The sequence below is a fragment of the Haemorhous mexicanus genome, chromosome Z (genome assembly GCF_027477595.1).
Source record: "Haemorhous mexicanus isolate bHaeMex1 chromosome Z, bHaeMex1.pri, whole genome shotgun sequence".
In the NCBI taxonomy this organism is placed as follows: domain Eukaryota; kingdom Metazoa; phylum Chordata; class Aves; order Passeriformes; family Fringillidae; genus Haemorhous; species Haemorhous mexicanus.
The window spans coordinates 60156488-60177314 of record NC_082381.1 but is presented as its reverse complement, the minus strand read 5'-3'; the positions used below and the strand labels follow the sequence as shown (position 1 = coordinate 60177314).

General features: G+C 36.5%; 1 protein-coding gene across 1 annotated transcript in view; it reads right to left on the bottom strand.

Moving 5' to 3' along the window:
• The window catches only part of PTPRD (protein tyrosine phosphatase receptor type D), a 368121-nt gene that overhangs the window by 32426 nt on the left and 314868 nt on the right, over window positions 1-20827 (bottom strand). The window contains exons 23-25 of the mRNA XM_059874048.1: window positions 19895-20070; window positions 4583-4702; window positions 3898-4052 (exon numbers count right to left, since the gene is read on the bottom strand). Of these exons, the coding sequence (XP_059730031.1) occupies window positions 3898-4052; window positions 4583-4702; window positions 19895-20070 (451 nt within the window). The remainder of the gene's footprint in view (window positions 1-3897; window positions 4053-4582; window positions 4703-19894; window positions 20071-20827) is intronic.

The following is a 20827-nucleotide window of genomic DNA, read 5'->3' as shown; positions in this document are numbered from 1 at the left end:
TCCCTCACACATTCAAAAACCATTCCCTAGGGACAGCATATTAAAATAGCTTCCAACAAATGAGGCTTTGATACAAACTTGTCTGGGGTCACTTATGAACTGGGTCTCCATCTACCTTGATTCTCTATTGGACATTTAGCTCTACCCCAAAACCATGGAGCAAACTAGAAAAACTATTTAATCCCTTAACATGAAATGGAGTGAAAGACAACTGCTGGCCATTGTAAAGGCAGATGGGTAGAAATGCAGCAAGGAAAAGCTTGAGCTAAACCTTTCACTTGCAATACGTACCTACAAATACAGAATAAATAGGGGGCTACTCTGCTAGCATCAAAACACAGACAGGTGGTTCTTGCGTTCCTCACCCACACAGGGTGAGAAATAAATTCTCCCTGTACTGTCGATAGCTTTGTTTTTCAATTTCTGTGGTTTAAAGTTTACAGTAAAAGGCTTCCACAGATTCTTCAAGCCTACTCTTTCTGTTTATCAAACACATTTTGAAAGGTAACTCCCATTCTGTTTATACTTCTGTAACGTGATTATTAGAATTTCCTGAGCTCTGTTAGTTTGGTAGGTACTGGAAGAAATATAAAAGAAGGTATTAGTGATGTCTCAGATGGCTTAAAATTGCCACTATAAATCCTGTGTTCCGTCTAGAAACTAAACTCAGATTATTCCTTCGATGAGATATTGTTAAAAAGACAGTCTACCATGGGCAAAGGATACAAGATATGGTTCTGTATGATATTGGTTGGCTCTAGTTATAAAAGTCTTAGGTACTTTTTAAATCTGGATGATGAAAAGGGGGAATTTAATGAAAAGGGATTCAGGTAGTCCTGAACACAAAATGGGAGACAATGACAGACAAGATACAGAACAAGGACAAGAGGAATATTAAAAACAATGCAGAGGCAGACTAGGGGCCAGGAAAGGAACAAATGAAACCCAGGAAGTTTGTCAAGAACAGAAAAATATCTCAGTGGAAAATAGCAACTAGTAGAGGGCAATAAAAGTAAAAGGAGATGCTTGGCAAAAATTAGAATGACAATTACCATTAGAATTACAATTTTACTTCAGAGAAAATACTAAGAAAGGTAGGAACATATTTCATTAAATGGTTCAGCAATGTGATATCAGCAATAAAGTAAGTTTGAGAAAACAATGAAATTGAAGGACACAACTAGAATATACTAAGAGGGGTCCACAGAATAAGGATCAGTCCAGATGTGAAGAGAAAAAAATTGATAAAAGTGTTAAATTACTTATAATAGGCAAAGGAAAGACTGAATGGAGAAACTTACAATGTGAGCAACAGAGAAGAGAAGGAAAAAAATGGAAAGCACATTCTAATTAAAAACTGGGTAATGTGCAGAGTTTGTACTTAACTGTTTTAAATTCATTTTTCATAGCTTGAAATGAAATGTTTATGCATGTCCAGTACCTCAATTTCAAACCAAATAGGAAGAATTTTCATATTGCTGTATGAAATACATATCCTCTCACCTAAAAATACTGTGGTGATTTTTTTTATTTTTTTCAACCAATTTAATAATCATAGAATCACAGAACAAACAGAGTTGGAAGGGACCCACAAGGATTACTGAAGTCTGACTCTTGTCCCTGCACAAGACAGGCCCAACAAAATCATATTGAATTTAAAATTATAAGGCAATACAAATCCCTGAATATAATGTTGCTACAGTATGCCTGAAAAGTGACACTCACATTAACATTACTATTGTGAGAAACTCTTTAGTGACTTCTTGTTAATCTATCAGTTGGATAGTCAACACATTACATTGAGGAGTTAATTAGCAAATTAATAAAGTTTGGACTGTCCAGAACACTTGATGCTAAATGTCCAGCCTGTGTTAATTATAGAGACATACATTTTAAATTTTTTCAGAAACCTGGTTACAGTAATTCTGTTCATAGACAAATTGTCAGGAGTGAAATTTTAAACCCTTACTAAAATGATAGAATAGGTGAAAGTCGGTGTTTTAGAGGTTAGGTTGAATGAAGTGACTGAAATCTTAACGTCTCTAGGAAGTATACATAAGGCGAAAAGCTTATATATAACAGATTATGCTTATTGCAGGGAAATTATTGATAAATAAATCAATAGGAATTTGGGATAAAAAAAGTCCCTCAGGCATAAAATCATACTACCTAACTGGACCACCACTTTCAATGAAATCTGCATGCAAAACTAATGACAAAGAGAAAATAATTGCCTTGTACTTCATCAGTACCACTGAATGATAACAAACAATGCATTTTATTTCATCTTTTCCAATGACTAGCCATAAAAACTGATTTAATTTGTCTATTTTCGCGAAGTGGTAATTTAGGCTATTATATTAACTTAAGATATTTTCCAGAGTGGGAAAATTAATTTCTTCTATTAAGTTTGGTTTTAAGGTAGTGTTTTCATTTTCCTTAGTCCCAACATCTTCCCTGTTGAGCAACTTTGAAGGTATGCTACATATGGATCAAGCTAATAAAGTTGTATCTGAAGAAATCTAAAATCTTAGACAATAATCAAAATGTTTTAAGACCCTGTAAATGTAAGTACAAAAATATGCATCTCGACTCAAGAAACACTCAGCAAGCTTTATTAATATATTTGTGTTGTTATTTATAATTATTCCACATTGAAATCCTGGTGTTTAAATAAACATTTAATATCTGTGTTTCATGTTCTCTGGTATTTTGTAAACAGTCTGTGCCTTTCAACATTTAAGTTCTTCTTATTTTGATTTCCTGTTGAATTTATTTTTCCATCTTGTTTACTGGAGACTCTTTCAATCACTTTAAAAGTGTTTAAATTATCAGATTCCATGGATGGGTTATCAATATAAGAAGTTAGAACTAGACATGGTGGTGTGCTGTAATTAGTATTCCTCAGGTTTTGGTTGAAAAAAGCAAGTCTGGTTTTCAAATATGCTAAGCATTTGTAACTTCAGAGACCCATGTATAGTAGGCTCTCAGCCTTACTAACTGAAGGTGTTCCAAACTGAAGTTCACAAGAAACAATGGTCTTAGGAACTTGCTTTGAAAAGGGCTACACAGCAAGCTATACAATGTTTGAAAACACAGCCCTGGAATGAGGGAACCCATCCTGGGGTTTATTTCAACCAGAATTGGTATATATGTTCTGATAATGTCCTTATCAACATGATTTTAAAGCTTTTCAAAGATCTGTTCAGCAAATTCCAAAGAAGCCGTATCTCTTTCTAATCATTTTCCTTAGTCCCAACACACAAAAAGCAGCTGGCTTTTCTTCTTCCAGTGTTATTAATGCATACCTTATAATGCCTGAAGAGGTGTGCCTCTTTGCAAAACAGCATGGAGCACTAATTTCCCTGGAACTGGGTTCAGCTTGTTCCTCAGGTACATCCTTTGCATTTTCTGCTCCTCAAAGTCCTAAACTGAGGATTCAATCTTGAATACAGATTCAGGTCTTACCTGAATTTATCCATCTTAATTCTCATGTTTGCTACTTTCTCATACAAAATAAGTTAATTAATAATTTCAAAAAGTGTTTCATTGCTTAAAACACAGTTTTTTCAATACTTAGGCTCTTAAACCAATACCATCCTCTTCCTTTTTCACGCCACATTCTGAATGCCACAGATACATTTGTATTCTCCCTCCTGACATTCTCCCTGGAGATATTTTGACATACTAAAATTAAATTAATTGAGCATAGACCAAATAAAATAATTCCAGCCTATCCAAGTTGCCAGTGCCATACTCGGGTCCTTGATTTGCAATGCAACCACCTTTTTCTTTGACAGACTCAGAAGTCTAGAGAGAAAATCATACTTTCATCTGCAACAAAACAGAAAGCAGTAACCTTGACATACCATGCTTTGAAGACACGTCTGGGCTTACCTGCAATGCACAACCATAGGTCCGGCATCAGGTGGGTTGCAAGTCTTGACTCGTCGCAGGAAAGCTAAGAATGGTGTTGGGTGTTCTGGGACACCATGGTCAGGCCAGGCAGTGAACTGGAATTGCCTCACTTCCCTCTTCTCACTTGAGCCATTCTGTGGAATTTAAGTTTCATGACAAAACTGATGCTTGAGATTATATCAGCGCTTTTCAGTAAAACAACTGAAAAGCCATATATACCAGTGAAAATTGTTTAAATATTTGGGGCCAGTAAGAAAAAGAACTCTGGCTCTGGCGGAAAATCCAAACTACAGATTCAAACAATGTAAGATCTTAAATGTACTGGATACTTGTGCACCACAAGTATTCAGGTTTTTCATGGTGAGAGCTCTGCATTAACTTACAAAACTTCATGTTATCAGGAAAATGTACCCTGTAGAAGTCCCAATATTCAGCACTGTTAGAAGGAAACAAGGCTAAGGCTAGAAAGGAGGAGAAGGGAGAAAGGGAGTCAAGAAGTAAGGGAAAAAGGCACAAGGTAAGGCAGGAAGCAAAAGGAAGAAGGAGGACAAAGTGACAGGAGGGAGGCTGGTGTTAGAAAGGAAGGAAGGAATGGGAGGTGAGGGAAAAAACTGCCAGCCTTTCAATTTAAAAGTATATAGTAAGTACATATAAGTATATATACCTTGTGAAGTGCAAATGTACGAACACAGTATGTTGCCAATTCAACAGTGTCTAAAAGGGTCACTTGGATTAGTCCATAAGTTTCTGTGCCTCTGCTTGGCCAGTATTGATCACACTTCACCTGCAGTGAAAAACGTGTTATTATTTAAAACATTTAATACTGAAGTTTATTACATATCTGACTGTATATCATCATAGGCTTTAAAAATATGTGGAAATAGAATGGCCAGCTTCCAGCACAAGAAAACTATTTTATCATCCACAAGAACTGCTCTTCTGGTAGTAGATTATATAATGTCTTCTTCCATAATGGGTAAGTTCAGTAGGACAGATAATTGGGAAATGCTAATAAACATAGATACACTGAAGAAAAAAACAATTTATAGTAGCTTAAAGTATGACCGGTATCTTCACTTTTCACAGTCCATAACTTAATAGCAGCACTAATTACTTCAACATAGGTGGAACATTTTTTAATTTTTGCCATGTTTTACGTTAGTCCCCAAACTTATAAACTACAGCTTTGATGTTAACATTTATTATGTATAGAAATAGCTTAGTAAAAACAAGTAGGTTTTTAGCAATAATTTCTGTACACTGATAAATGAAAGGGCATCAGCAAGTATTAAGTGGACTGTGGGAAAAAAATTTCCTTCTGAGATCAGTGCTTATCAGAGAAGAATCATAAAATGAAATTGGGTCCACAAGTATTTAAAAAACATGGTTTGGTGGAGAGTTCATCCATCAAATTTTAAAAAACACAAAACATTTCATTCAGAGGAATCTTAATTTTAAAATGCTGCAGTCTAGAATATTAAAATATACAATAATTCTGTGTAAAATGACACATAAGAGAACCATATTTTATCATCATTTCTAAGGCTCAATAATTTCTTTCAGTTAAAAAGGGTATTTAAAATGATAAAGAAAACAGAAATGTTAAGAAAATGTTAAGAAAACAGAAATGCTGGACCCCTAAACCCAACAAAAAATGTAGAACAAAGCAGTATGGCAGTCAAGTAATTTAAAACATTTTACTTTCAGTGGCTGATGGGTGAAACAGAGAGTCAATCTCTATTCTATTTATAACAACAAATTCTTACCAATTAGCCCTGCCTAAAGTAGAGAAAATAAGTTTAAACTGAGTCCAGTAATGACACATTTGGTTTTTTTAACACACGTCTTCATTAATCACTCCAAGCCATACTCATATGAAATTCAATGAGAATACACTATATGTAACAAACATCAAAAGCAGAATATTGCACAATGTTTGCAGTAAAAAATGTGAATTGTCATGCTAATCTATGAGGAAAACTGATTATTTCCCCAAAATGGAAAATTAAGATATGCATCTTTGAAACTCATGTGTTCTCCAGGTTCTTCATTCTGCACAATATTTATTGAAAAAAGACTTGGTATGCTCTCCAGGTCTCCAGACCCAAATAACTTTTGCTCACAGATCATTTTATTTTGAGGCTCAGAGGTCACAGATCATTAATGGCTCACAAATCACAGTCTGAGAACAAGCAATCTAGATAGAGAAGAAAAAGATTCTAACCACTGAAGCCGGGGATGGGAATTAATTAGTGGCAAAGTAAACTGAAACAATTTTTTACAGGCAATGATAATTTAGTTTGGAGATAAAGAACTGCAACAAAGTAACTAAAAATGTTTATTGATGCTGCTCTATTAAAAAATGGGATTGATAGTGAAAAAATTCACTTATTAAGTAAATAAATAATTACTTCCTTGTGTCACTTACTGAAAGGGTAAGGACTGCAAGTAGTTCACAAACATCCAATATATATTTGCAAGATTCCTAGTACCTGCCCCCTTAGTCTTTGTAATTCAAACTGAAAAGCATGTTTTCAACTGAGACATTTAAATATACTTATAGTAAATCTAGTTTCACTTTATAATTAATATAGAAACACTGCAACATGTCTATATTGGTTACCTGTATTTTAAACAAACAAGCTGTGGTTTATTATTGATAGATAATAACTATAATTTGTAATCTTAGCAACTAGAGGTTTATTCTGACTATATCTGGGTTATTTGGAAGGTTTTTTCATTAATAAAAATGTTTTTTTTAAATACAAACGAGAGAGAAAAGTGTAGCTGTGCGTTTACATGCCTAAATATGTTGGTCTCTTCTTCACTGGGCAGACCTCACATATAAATTATATGCTCACAGAAGCAGTACCAGCTTCCAGAAAGCATTCCTGAAAAATTAACCAGCTTGCAGTTTGTTAACAACAAAATTTGACCAGCTTGGAAATGACAGAAAATGTTTGTTTTATTTTTATTTTGTATAGTAATCTAATGTTAAAAATTTATTTGGACTTAGAAAGCTCTTTTTCAGTTTGGCTGGGAAAAAATAAATGCGCATGCTCCTTTAGGTGCAGATTTTTTTTTTTTTTTTTTTTTAATGCACTAGTTTATCTAACATAAACTTCAATTATGGTATAATTTTTCTAAAATACTTTCTGTGAGAGCTACGTGATGCAGAGGACTGCTGCTGGACGCAGACAGTTAGTGTTCAATAAGGAACTCAATTTGTAGTGTAGTATATGTATTATTTGAAAGTGGAAACTGATGAAAATCAGTACCAATTCTTTTAGAAAGAAAACCTGATTTCAGGTTGATGTGGATTTGACCTTCTGGAAGAGCACACGAAGGGTAAGTTGATTGAACTGCACCTTCTGTCTCTTTTGCCTATTGATTTTTCTCAGATCAAGAGGTCTTCTTCAGAGATGTGTCCTTATGTGCCTCCTACCCTCTTTTGCTCTGTGATCATAAAACTTATATTCCCAATACCCCTAACAATTTAGAGTCCAATTTATCTTTGTGAGAGATCAAGCAATGTTTTCTATTGGACTTTACTGGCAGCAGAGGACCAGATAATACAAATTAATTGGTAACACACTACTTTTTGAGACAGAGTTTTTTCCAAACCTTTTATTCTATGTTAACATCCTAGTCTTCGGCTCTTGAAGTGGAAGAGGTTATATATATCATATGTTCTTTTCAGAAAATAAATCTCAACCCCCTGGAGTCATCCAAAATTTAACACTAAATGTCAACAAGGCAATTTTGAATTTTTTTGCCAAATGTGTTTGTGCTTTAGCTTTTTGGCCTGTTTAATTTCTGTGTAGTAAGAGCCATTTCTCCCTTGCTTCTGTAAATTATTTGGAAAAAAAAATTATTTTGGCAAAGTATGGTTATGATAATACTAGCTCTATCCAGAGTTACAATTACAGTGTTTTTATTGTGACAGTTCTTTTTTAATATACCTTTGATGACCTCTAACCTCATAGTCATCATCTTTCTCTTATCCATGTAGCTCTGAGTTCCAAGGGTTCATCTTTTCCCTAGTACACAATATTCACCTGCACCCAACAAGAATTTTTTGTGCCACTAACTGTACATGAGAACAGATTTCACCAGTAAATATCTAATGTTCTCTTGTCTTTGACAAAAGATGGCAAGATGAATGAAGCAGACACATGAGTGTGAAATAATTCCCTGGTGACTTAAGAGTGTCTTTTTTTAAAGTGAAATGTAACTACAAGTATTGAAAAGCAAACCTTTTACTCCTACCTTCACTATCACAGAATCACAGAATCACAGAATGACTAGGTTGGAAGAGACCTTCAAGATCATCAACTCCAACCCATTCCCTAACACCTCACCTAAACCATGGCACCAAGTGCCACATCCAACCTTTTTTTAAACACATCCAGGGATGATGACTCCACCACCTCCCTGGGCAGACCATTCCAGAACTTTATCACTCTTTCCATAAAAAACTTTTTCCTGATGTCCAACCTATATTTCCCTTGGTGCAGCTTGAGACAGTGTCCTGTGGTTCTGTCAGTTGCTGCCTGGAGAAAGAGACCAACCCCACCTGACTACAGCCACCTCTCAGGGAGCTGTAGAGAGTGACAAGGTCAACTCTGAGTCTCCTTTTCTCCAGGCTAAACACCTCCAGCTCCCTCAGTCATTCCTCACAGGGTTTGTGTTCCAAGCCCCTCACCAGCCTTGTTGCCCTTCTCTGGAGGTGCTCAAGTGTCTCAATGTCCTTCCCAAACTGAGGGGTCAAAACTGGACACAGCACTCAAGGTGTGGCCTCACCAGTGCCCAGTGCAGGGGGAGAATGACCTCCCTGCTCCTGCTGGCCACACTATTCCTGACACAGGCCAGGATCCTGTTGGTCTTCTTGGCCACCAGGGCACACTGCTGGCTCATGTCCAGTCAGCTGTCACCAGTACCCCCAGGTCCCTTTCCAGCCACACCATCCCCAGCCTGTAATGCTGCAGGGGGTTATTGTGGCCAAAATTCAGGACTCAGCACTTGGATTTATTAAACTCCATCTTATTGGACTCTGCCCATCCATTCAACCGTTCCAGGTCTCACTGGAGCCCTCCTACCCTCCAACAGATCAACACATAGTCCCAGCTTAGTGTCGTCTGCAGATTTACTAATGAAGGACTCAATCCCCTCATCCATGTTGTCAATGAAGATATTGAACAGAGCTGGTCCCAGCACAGAGCCCTGAGGACACCACTGCTGACTGGCCCCAGCTGGATGCAGCACCACTCACCACCACTCTCTGGGTCCGGCCATCCAGCCAGTTCCGAACCCAGCACAGAGTGCTCCTGTCCAAGCCGTGGGCTGCCAGCTTTTCCAGGAGTGTGCTGTGGGAGACAGTGTCAAAGGCCCTGCTGAAGTCCAAACAGACAACTCCACAGCCTTTCCTGCATCCACCAGGCGGGTCACCTGGTCATAAAAGCAGATCAGGTTGGTCAAACACGACCTTCCCCTCCTAAAGCCATGCTGGCTGGGTCTGATACCCTGGCCACCCTGTAAGTGCTGCGTGAGCACACTCAATAGAAACTGTTCCATGGCCTTACCTGGTACTGGGGTCAGGCTAACTGGCTGTCAGTCAGTCATAATTGCCAGGATCCTCCTTCCCACCCTTTTTGTGAATGGGTGTCACATGGCCAGCTTCCATTCCTCTGGAACCTCAGCAGTGAGCCAGGACTGTTGGTAAATGATGGAGAGTGGCTTCACAAGCTCATCTGCCAGCTCCCTCATGACCCTGGGATGGATCCCATGGGGTCTAATGGATGTATGAATTTCCAAGTGTCTTAGTGGTTCTCTGACTGCCTCCTCTTGGATAACTGGGGGACCATTCTGCTCCCTGACAGCATCTCCCAATCCATGATCATAAGCTGCACATTGCCAAAACCACTACATATGAAATCAGATTAGCTCTCAAATGATAAATACATTAAGAAATCTTTTTAGGTACCATAGAAGTGGATGTACCTTGAATATATAACTAATGATAGGCACATTCTCTTAACTTGCCTCTCAAACATGCACATATTTTCTTTCTCTACATTTCTTCCACTCAGGCCATGCAAATCCTTGCTGTTTATGGAAGTACAAGTGTTAACTGAAAGCCAAGCTGAAAAAAAAAAGTAAATGCTTCCTTTTTCATTAAAAATGAGAAGCTTGAGACATTTTCAGACTCAAAGGGTTTCAGCTATAGAGTTCCTAATATTCGTGGATATTCACACTTCAACAAGTCATAGATACCAGAGAACATGCTGCTATGCATCAACAGAGCTGAAGGAAGTGTATTTCCATATGAACATATGAATACAAAGATTCCTGACATTCAAAGGTAGAGAAATAATTTTCCAGAATAAAGTTCCATCATTCATGCTGAAAAGCTCCTTCAGGTGATTCTTAACACATGAACCAGCTGTTACAAGCCATTTAAGTTTATAAGGACAAAAAGAAAAAAGATCAGGAAAGAGACAGAAAACTAGTGTAAGGCAGATACATATAGCACATGATTTGCTGTAAGAACGGTGTATTAATTATGCAGAATCTAGAATACAAAATATCAGTAGAACATAATTTTTTGCTCTGGACTTCTTACTAAAAAAAGACTTTTGCAGACAGAATTTTCTATAGCATTTTCAGATGATCATCCTTCAAAACCATAATAATAATAAATTATGTTGAATGGCAATAATAGTTATGCAATAAGAAAGGTAGCACCAATTGTTGTTGGTGGAACCTGTCTCAAACCCTATCAGCTAACTTACTGCCTCAGACATTTCAGCTGATGTTTTATCTCCAAACAGATGCTACTCTGAAGCCATTTGCTTTTGCCAACAATGTCTTGCCACCTAAGGATTAGACTGATTTGACTCTAAAGTTTAAAGACATTGACAATAGTGTTTGAGATTATAATGCAATGATAAAAAAAAAAAATCAGAGTATAGACACATGTTTTTCAATTTTATTTCAAGAAGATTTGCTCTAGTTACTCATTTACTTCAGGTTTAAATGAAAGAGTAAAATATAAATTCAAAGTCATAAATAAATTTTGAATTTTGGTCTTAATTACGATAGCCACAAAAAAAAAAAAAAATTCCAGTAAGAATCTGGAGGCAACACAAATGAACCATAGGCTAATCAATTCATAACAAACTTTAGTCCCCTACTACAGCTTCAAATACACCCTCATGACACCCCTACTTTCTGGAATTTCTGAGATATGATTAATAGGTTAACAGTTAACACTGAAGATAATTGATTAATTAAAGAAATTATCCCCAGAATTTTTCCATTCTGATCCTTAAGAAAGAGTGTGGTACGGTTATTAAAACAAATGGAAACAGATATTGAAAGGAATATTGGGCATGTTTAAATGTGTCATCTCTCTCAATTCTCATCTTCATCTACACAAGCAAAGAACAGTTCAAAACTGTACTGCTGATATCAATGTGACATGCCTTTTTTGAGCTCTTTCTAACAGCAGGGAAGGCATGGTTTTAATGAATTCATTTTGAAGGATGAGTCTGTCAAACAGTTAAGTTCAGCAAGATTTTCCAAAAAATGTCTTGAAAAGGTTTAAATGAATAGACTGACTGGAAAAGTGAATGTGCTGACTACTTTTTGTTTCATCCTCTTGTACTCAAGGCTGATCACTCTGTGCAGCCTGAATAATCCTTTCACTGAATAAGATATTACAGTATGAAGAACATATTGAACATTTCAGCCTGCTATTCAAGCGCTGTAATGAAGATCTACTATTTTCCATAAAAGAGAACTACCTCTTTAAGCTGATATGAATATTATGTAAAATATCAGTGAAACAAAAGGATCAAAAGAAAGAAACATCAGATCAAAAAAATTCTATTATTATTATGTCTTTGGTTCACTTGAAACAGAACTAATACATGAAAAGGTACATTGGAAGGTATTTTGTGGATCTAGAGGTCTCAGTCTGGATTTTGATTTTTGAATGCAACTTCAAGTCAAGGTGAGCTTTCTATAGCTAGCTTAATACATATATGAAATTCTTTATCTCATAAATGTATTTCATCCAGTTCCTGCTATGTGAACCAGAAAATTCCTCTAGCAAAAGCATTGATTACCAACCTCAGTATCCATCTGTATCCATTAACTTCCTTAGAACACAGGACAAGCTCTGTAAATTATGTAAAATGTTAAAAATAATATTCTTTTTCAGAGACATCTTTTAGAAGAACTTAAATTTTCCTGATTTGTTGCTTGCTATAAAGGACAACTGGCCTTGAGTTTTTCACTATAATCTGCTAAATAAGAAAAAGTAGGATCACTTTTTGATAAACAATACTAAATCCACACTCTGACATTTTCAAGCCTCAAATTGCTTGACAGAACACCATGTGCTGAAGGAATACACTGCAATGCTAAACCAAACATAATTAACCATGTGTCCAGAGAGGGCCACAAAGCCGGCGAAGGGTCTCAAATGTAAGTCCTATGAAGGGTGGCTGAGGGTACAATGGTTGCTCATTCTGGAGAAAAGAATGTTCAGGGCTTATTGTGCTCTAGAACTACCTGAAAGGAAGTTGTGCGAGGTAGGGGTCAATCTCCTTTTCCAGGCAACCAGCAACAGGAAAAGACTGCAGCAGGGGAGGTTCAGGTTGTATATCAGGAAGAAGTTTCTTCACTGAAAGAGTGGTTAAGCATTGGAACAAGCTCCCCAGGGAAGTGGGGGAGTCGCCATCCCTCGAAATGTTCAAAAAACGAGTGGACATCTCACTTTGTAATATAGTTCAGTGGGCATGGTGGCATTTGGTAAAAGGTTGGATTCCATGAAGGTCTTTTCCAATCTTAACGACTCTAAGATTCTAGACTCACTCAATTTTGAAAACAAGGAGGATTTTTAATCTTTTAACTCAAAATCTCAATGGCCATTTTTCACATGCGGCATAGTTCCTCTGTCTGTATGAAGAGAAGAATTATATGAGGTAGTAGTATATGTCTTACCTCAAGCGCAGAGCAAAGGAATTAAGAAAATAAAGTTGAATTACAGAGTTAGAATATGATTTTGAATAAACCACTTGCTACACACTGCTTTAGGGAAATAATATTTTTATAGAAAACCATCAGTTTACCCTAACACCTAAAAGAAACCACACAGAATGATAACAGAAAAAACCTAGATGGTTGCCTTGAAAAATACTTTTGGCAATACAAGCTATTGCCAGCTTGAGACCATTTCAGGTAAGACTCTGGTGCAGACAGCTCTTGAAAGCTTACAATGGAAGCCACTGCACACAATATCCTACAAAGCTTGTTCCATTCTTGACATTACATTTTGGAAGTTCTTTAATAGTTCGATATAATCTTTGCTGCACAGCTTATTTCTTTCTCCTTAAAGCCCCAAAGGCAGGGAAAATGGTTGATTACTATGAAATTTTTAACAGCCTTTCACATGCTGAAAGACTACTGTGATTTCCTTCACGGTCTTACATATAAAACAAATCAAAATCTTTCTTACTATTTCTCCAGCATCTGATCATCACTGTTCTCATCTAGATTCTAATTTACCAACATCTTTTTACATGGAGCATTAATTCTGTAGGTTCTCAACTTCAAATGCATATAAGCTGAAATAACCAGACTTTGAGCCTATTGACTGTGTAAAAGCAAAATTAACCCTACTTATGGTATGGCATTTCCACAGCTATTTTACAGGATGATATTCATAGTCTGAATTTCAGTTGAGGAACCTTGGCACAGGTCTTCCACCTGAAATGTGCCTAGAAAAAGAAACTCTAAGCTTTATTGGATTAGATTCTTGAATGCATTAAGCACCTATGACTGACTACATTTCAGTCATAGAAATTGAGAGCTGACCAGGTTCCTGCTCTTATGCCTCTGAGAATCCTTCCATAATAAACAGCTATGACTGAGTTTTACAATTCTGACATTACAACTGGTGACTCCACCTCGTAAGATGGTGTAGGAATTCTTGGACTGTGGCCATGGCATTCTGTTACAGTGAAAAAAAATCCCAGTACAAACCTACACATTTTTTATTTTTGTAAATCTGGTGAACACATGGTGTACTTGATCTTGTGTTTTTCTTTTTTTCCCCCCAATTCTCTCATTCATTCTTCATCTGACTCATATCTTAGCATGCAGCGAGCACTAAAGAAGTGAAATAAAATTCTGATAGCACATTATTGGTACAGAAGGCATTGGTTTACCATTAAAACTAGGGAATGAACAATGACAAAACTGCATATTTAACTCCTCTTTAGTAAAGCAATACATTGTTGAAATGTATTGTATGAAAAAATGCCATCTGTAATGTGTCCTATCTACTCATATCTGCTGACTTACATGCTAACCTACCACCTACCAGCTAAAGACATGAATTTTTTGGTTGCTAAAAAGCATAGCTAAATTTTCTGTTTATATTTTCCTATGTAAATATATTTCACAGCTTAAAAAAAAAAACCCACATTTTTGCACACTTGTGCTGCTCCATATAAAACACCAGTGAAAGTTTTCTGCAAAAATCAATTACATTTTGCCTAAATACAGTAGAATAAATTTGCACTTGGGACTGTATTGACAATATTCTTTAATTAATTTTTAAGTGCACCTCTTGCTGATCTCTCTATTCCTTTAGTGAAAATATCTAATTGTAACTTATTTCTGAGGTAGTATTTTGACAGGTGATACTTCCAGTATTACCCAAACATACTTAGGAGGAAAGATCTGAAATTTGCTGCAGAAGCCCTGCACAACAAATGTAAAACTAACGTCATCACAATCACATAAAAGTCTGCTGCATCCCTATCATACAGAAAAGAAAACTGCATTCTTTGTTTTCTGTGCTTATTGCTTGCTGTGGTGCATGTAGTCTTGCTCTGTCTTACATATGAAGTCAGATAAATTAGGTATCAGTGCCTACTCTGCCATCAACAAATTAGGATTAAAAAAAACTCTTAGCAACATGCACATTTTGAGTAGAAAAATGTAGTGCTCTTCCCAGACCTACCTTTATTTTTTCCTTTCCTGTAGCAAGACTTAGAAATCTTTGGTTGCCAACGTCTGTTTCAAAGCTGTTTTTACTAAGGAGTCCCAATGTACAATTATATTTTCCAGTTATTGTGGGTTATGTACTAGTTCAATTTGAATAAACCACCCCTGATTTAATTTATTATATCCTCCTTAAACAGCCCAATCAACACACCAAGCAAAACAAGCCCCAAACAATTCTTTTACCTATTTCATATTTCTACTGTCACCCGTTTTCTATTTTTCTTACCATTCTCATGGAATAGTCTATAAATCTATAAAATTTTTGTTGAAATACTCAGACACAAGTGTTCTGATGCTTGACACTTGGAATAACAGGAGTTCTATTGAGCATTTCAGCACTACCAGGAAAAGTCCATTTTCCTTTCCTTGTGACAGTGCCATCTCTCCTGACTTTCTCAGGTGTCAGTGGCTAAATGGAGAAACAATAGGTCCAAGGACTTTCAATTATCTTTTGATGTTCTTACTGAACAAATACAGGACCCATGCAAATAGTCCCATGTGTATCAATAATGGGGAATAAAATCTGAGACAGGATACATCACTTTTCTGCTGGGCTTGTTTTGATCTCCCCCTTTCCAATGAAGACTCAGGATTCAAGATGTTAAACCCTGACAAACCAAGATGATTATTCTAAGAGTATAGTTTTTTAGATAGTTTTTGCTTATAATATTAATGATGATATCCACTTCATGACAGTCAAATAGATGTTTGGATCAGGCTAACAAAATGCCACAAATGTATGTCCCTCATGTATTCCCTTAGTCATTAGCAAATTTGAATGAAGCTGATAGTATCAATATGAAAACTAAAGCCTTCCTCATCAGTAAAGAAGTTCAGAATCTGGCTCAATATTCTCTTGATATTGGCATTACACTGTCATTTAGCTTCTAATATTTGAATACTTGATAGTGTCACTATGTTTTCATTTAGTTTTGACCTGATTGGTTTTTTTTGTCAAAAGATTTTAAACCTAGGCAAAGGGGCCCCAACACAGAAAGTACTGTAATGAGGTTAATGAGGGAAGTATTTTCTATCAGTTCCAAGATAACACAACAAATATATTCAAAATACATAATTACAGAGCAAAATAGGAAAGGATTGAATCCTCTTGCAAGTGGACAATCTACAACAGTAATCTACCCTGAAAAAGGAGGAAGGACTATATGCTTCCTGTCAGAGGCAACATGGTTATGTTTTGCTGTAGAGATTTTTCATCTGATCATTCACAAGATTCACTACAGCACATGAGTACTCAGAACATCCAATTAGTTGAGAGGAACAAAACCGTACCCAAAACTCAACAACAACAAAATTTAATCTGTACCACTTGGGGTAGAGGAGAAGACAGAGAAGTTGGAAAGAGAGGTATCACACATTAAAATATTACATGTTTTACATGTTTCCTTAGTCTAACACACAACTGCTTTTTTTTTAATCTCAAATTTATAACCTTCAATAATGTTTTATTTCACTAAGATTAAACTCATATCTGTGACAAAAATGCTACTAACACTGTTCCATGCACTGCCAATGTGTGTAATCCTTTTTGATACAAATTATTTTCATGGTAGCTGAATGATGAGACTGACTTTCTCCTGTAGTCGGGTTTAGGTCAAGGGAAATTCAGGTGATGGCATGTAATATGAAACCAACTAAGTGTGAAAGGTTATAAGTGAAAGATCTTTTTTCCCTGCAGCTTCCTTATAGGCAAACAAATGAATAATGAATTCACTGTAACATCTTCATTTGATCTACTCAGCTGTAAAATATGAACATTCTCAAATCTGAAGTCACTCAGACATCTAACACATGCTAATGAACCAACTTTGTTTCTGCAGATGCAATTAAAATCCTCATCTTTATCTATGCAGTCCAGGTTATAAAGGCTGCAGGACTACATAATGCAAAAAAGCTAGCTAAACAGAAATGACGACATGGAAATGGAAAGCAGAAAGTCTGAAGGAGAAACAATCTTGCCTTGCAGCAGGAATAATGATCAGGCTGCCAAGACACAAAAGCAATCAAAACAGAATCAAACGAGAAAGAGAAACAAAATTAGCAAAGCTCTTCATCCCTAATGATATGTAACAGTGCTTATATTTCATGTTTGAAATCTCACTTGTTTTTCTTCTACAAGAATATGCTATGTAAAAATGATAGCACAAAAAAAATAGCAATGTAATGTCATCACTGGATTTTTTCCCTGCACAGGGATTTCCACTGCTGTCTTGCCATCAATACCATTAATTACATTACATGCAGCTACTGTATTAGCAGAGGTAACTGGTATGCCATATTCATGGAGCTGCTGCCTCTGAGATTGGGAGCTGAGTTAGGTGCTGGATAGCTGGTATGTAAAGCTCTGCAATGAATGCACCAAACCCAGCCTATGAACACAGAAGGCGCTAAATTATGCACAAAAAATACACAAATATAAGAATTGAATGCATGAGCAATCCATTGACTAGAATGTCTCATTTCTCATTCCACTTAGAGAAAGCATTGCTTCTGAATGCTAATCACTTACGGAGGTGATTACTATTCTGATCAGTGCTTTTTAGGGTGCAGCCAACAAAGGCTAGAGTTAGCTTAAAACTCTGCTAGGCAATTATTGGAGAGAATGAGAAGAATTTCGTTTAGCTACATCAAAACATCCTTCTAGACAGTGGCTGTCTGTGGCCTGCAGTATTAAGATAAACTTTCAAGTACTTAAGTATACCTTTTGCAATGGGCTGCTTATTAGGAACTGATTTTTTCTTTGCTCTGGTGTCGTTTACCAGCAACTGTAAAGAATTAATTAGTGAAGAAATGGGCAGAATTACATTTTCTCAATTCCAAACAGGCAATGCCTGGACTAGACAAGGTCTGTAGACCAAGATAAAACTAAAAATTCTGCTAAAATTACCGTGTGCTATGTACTAATTGCCATCAGGTATGTAAAAGCAGTGGTGTTAATGTAGGTTGAAGTTACATGTGGGAAATGACTCTATAATTAGAATGCTATACATTGCTTGAACTGCAAAAAGCCTAGTCTACTTATAGAAATAACAAAAAGGGTAAAAGAATAAATATATATGTTTTGGTAAGCCTCCAGAAAGGAATGACTGCTGCCAAGAAGTTCAAGTTACGTAATCATTGCAATTATAGGTATCCAAGCATATGAAAAAGACATCTATGCCAACACTGTAGCATTAGGCTTTATGGTGCACTCCACCCTGTTCCAAGCTGACACATGCTGAAATATTTTCCTTTTGAAATGGATCTCATCCATGAACTACTGAAATATCAACAATTATCCAGTTACTTCTCTAAGATACTTTTACTGATTCAAAACCAGTCTGGACGATAAATCTTCTATCCTCCTCTGTAATGTCTTGCTATATTACTGAACTCTTCTTGATCCCCCATACTTATGGCATTTTTTAATTCATTCCACAGAACCTTGGATACCTTAGCTTTTTCCACCTTCCACCTGCAGTCCTGCAACCTGCTTCGCACTTGCAGCTTCCTGCCCCTTCATGCAAGCTTCTAGGACACAGTACTTTAGAATGCTTGCAGCAGTGTTTTTCTGTGGCACTCCTGCTTTTTATTCAGCTCCTGGATTTGAAAACCCTTCTACTGTTGTTGGCAGAGACCCAAGGGAAGCGATTACTACTGATGTTAGGATCACCACTTCTTTCTCCCACTTTTTGATTTCTACATTTGGTTGAAGTTTCTGGCTTATGATATAGGCCACATAAATGTGTTTGCAGAAAGCTCAGCTATGAACCAGCTGTGCAGCTGTGCATTGGTTCTCCCTAGCCAATGTGTGCTCCCAGCAATGATAGCATGAGCACAAACAACCCATGAGAACTTCAAGTACCTCTTGACATAAAATACTGTTACTGTAGAAGAAGTTGGATAGAGGAACCACCACTATTGGTTAAATACTTGTTTGTCTTCCTGATTGACTGCTGCTGCTGATTTTTCTCATTTCTCTTTCCCCCCATCTTTCTCTTCTTCTCTTCTGTTAATTTTTTTCCTTTTACTCCCTCCTCTCCAATAACACCCACTCTTATAACTCATAAATACCACCAAATATGGACCCACTAATAAATCTTCATGCAACACACCATGGTCTGTTACTATATTTTCTATCATTTTCTTTATTTTATTAAAAACCTAATTATTATTTTTTATTTCCCTTTGCATACAGCACATATTTTATTTTAACTCTTCTAATAATAAAATATATAGTTATTATTTGAATAGTATAATGCTATTATCAGAACAATATCCATATGTTTTAGTGCTTTACTTTCCTAATTTTACTTTGGTCTGCAAAATTGAATTTGAAATACCATGGATAATTTTGTATTCTGTTATTGTATGTGCTGTTGTAATTTTCCTAGCTACCAGCATGTGCTCAAAAAAAAAACCAAAAAATAAGGTTTCTCAAGCAAATTCAAATCCTCATTGATGTTAAATACTGGAGAATCTATACCATTTAAAACTGAGAACTGTATGCTGCTGACATACATTAACTTCCTCATAAAAGGATAATACAATCATATTCTTATTACTACAGAGGAAGTAACTCTTTTGGTCTCCTCATAAGATTTCCAACATGATAAAAAAAAAAAATCCCCAAAATCATTGCGATCAAAAAATTAAAAATTTTCCAGAGCATACAAAAATGCTAAATAAATGACATGACCTGGTAGTTTCATAGTGAAAGCAAGATTTCCTATATATAGGTAATTTTCATGGGGCAGACACTTTAACTTGTGGTAACCTAAAAAAACCCTCAGTTTTTACAGATATAAAGAAGACAGGCAAGCATACATGAAGGAAACAAAACACTGACATTAGGGTAACTCAGGTACAATATTATTAACCTTGAATAAGTTTTCCTTACCCTGGACCTCTCCTCTAGTTTCGTCATCATGACGACTGTTGCACCTTGTTGCTCCCACATCATTCTCCAGAAGTCACCAAAGGTTTCTGGCAATGCCCCCTGCGTTGCAATATAAGCATTCTGCTTCCTGTATCCATCTATGTAATTGGCATTGATATAGTCGCTGCCCGGTATGCCTGCAAAGAGAGGAGAATGAAAACACAGGGCACAGTTTCTGTGCTGTCCTGTTTTACAAGGGCTCAACAATCCCGTGACACTGGATTTGATGAATCTTGGCTTGTTGTGTGCCAAACAGTGCATGGATACTTACAGGTGAGTGTAGGCCATGGGTGGAGCCAAGAGGCACGGTGGTCTTACTGGGAATAACTGCTCTTTTGAAACAAGAGACTTTGTGTGATCAGAAGTATTAAAGTAGACTGAAAATCTGTATCAGGTAGAGAGACCTGGGGGTCAATACAGCAGCATTTAAAAGCTGGTCTGATGCTGCCTGCAGACACCCAAAATACGGCAGCGCTACCTGGGACAGACCCCGTTGAGGATTCGCAATCAGACACCCTGAGTAGGCTCCTCAAAAATTCTTGTTGAGGTCATCGCAATTCCTTTAAATATATAAGAAAAAAAAAATCATCAAGAACTATTAATATCACTGCTACATTCATTTTCTCCATTAAATGCCAAGGTAATTATGAGTTTTATTGTAACAAAACACATTATGTAAGTCAGATTTAAGAAACTGACATTTTCCATACAGTGTATGCATGAAATAAAGACCTTTGCAAGATGGAATAAGAATTAAAAGCACTAAAAGAAGTGGGATCCAAGACTTGTATGCACATGGGACCTACACCATTATTTGCTTGAGGCTCAGGTATTTTGGACAAGACTTATACAGGAACTTTGGCCGTGTCTACCAAACACACATCCATTCTTAAG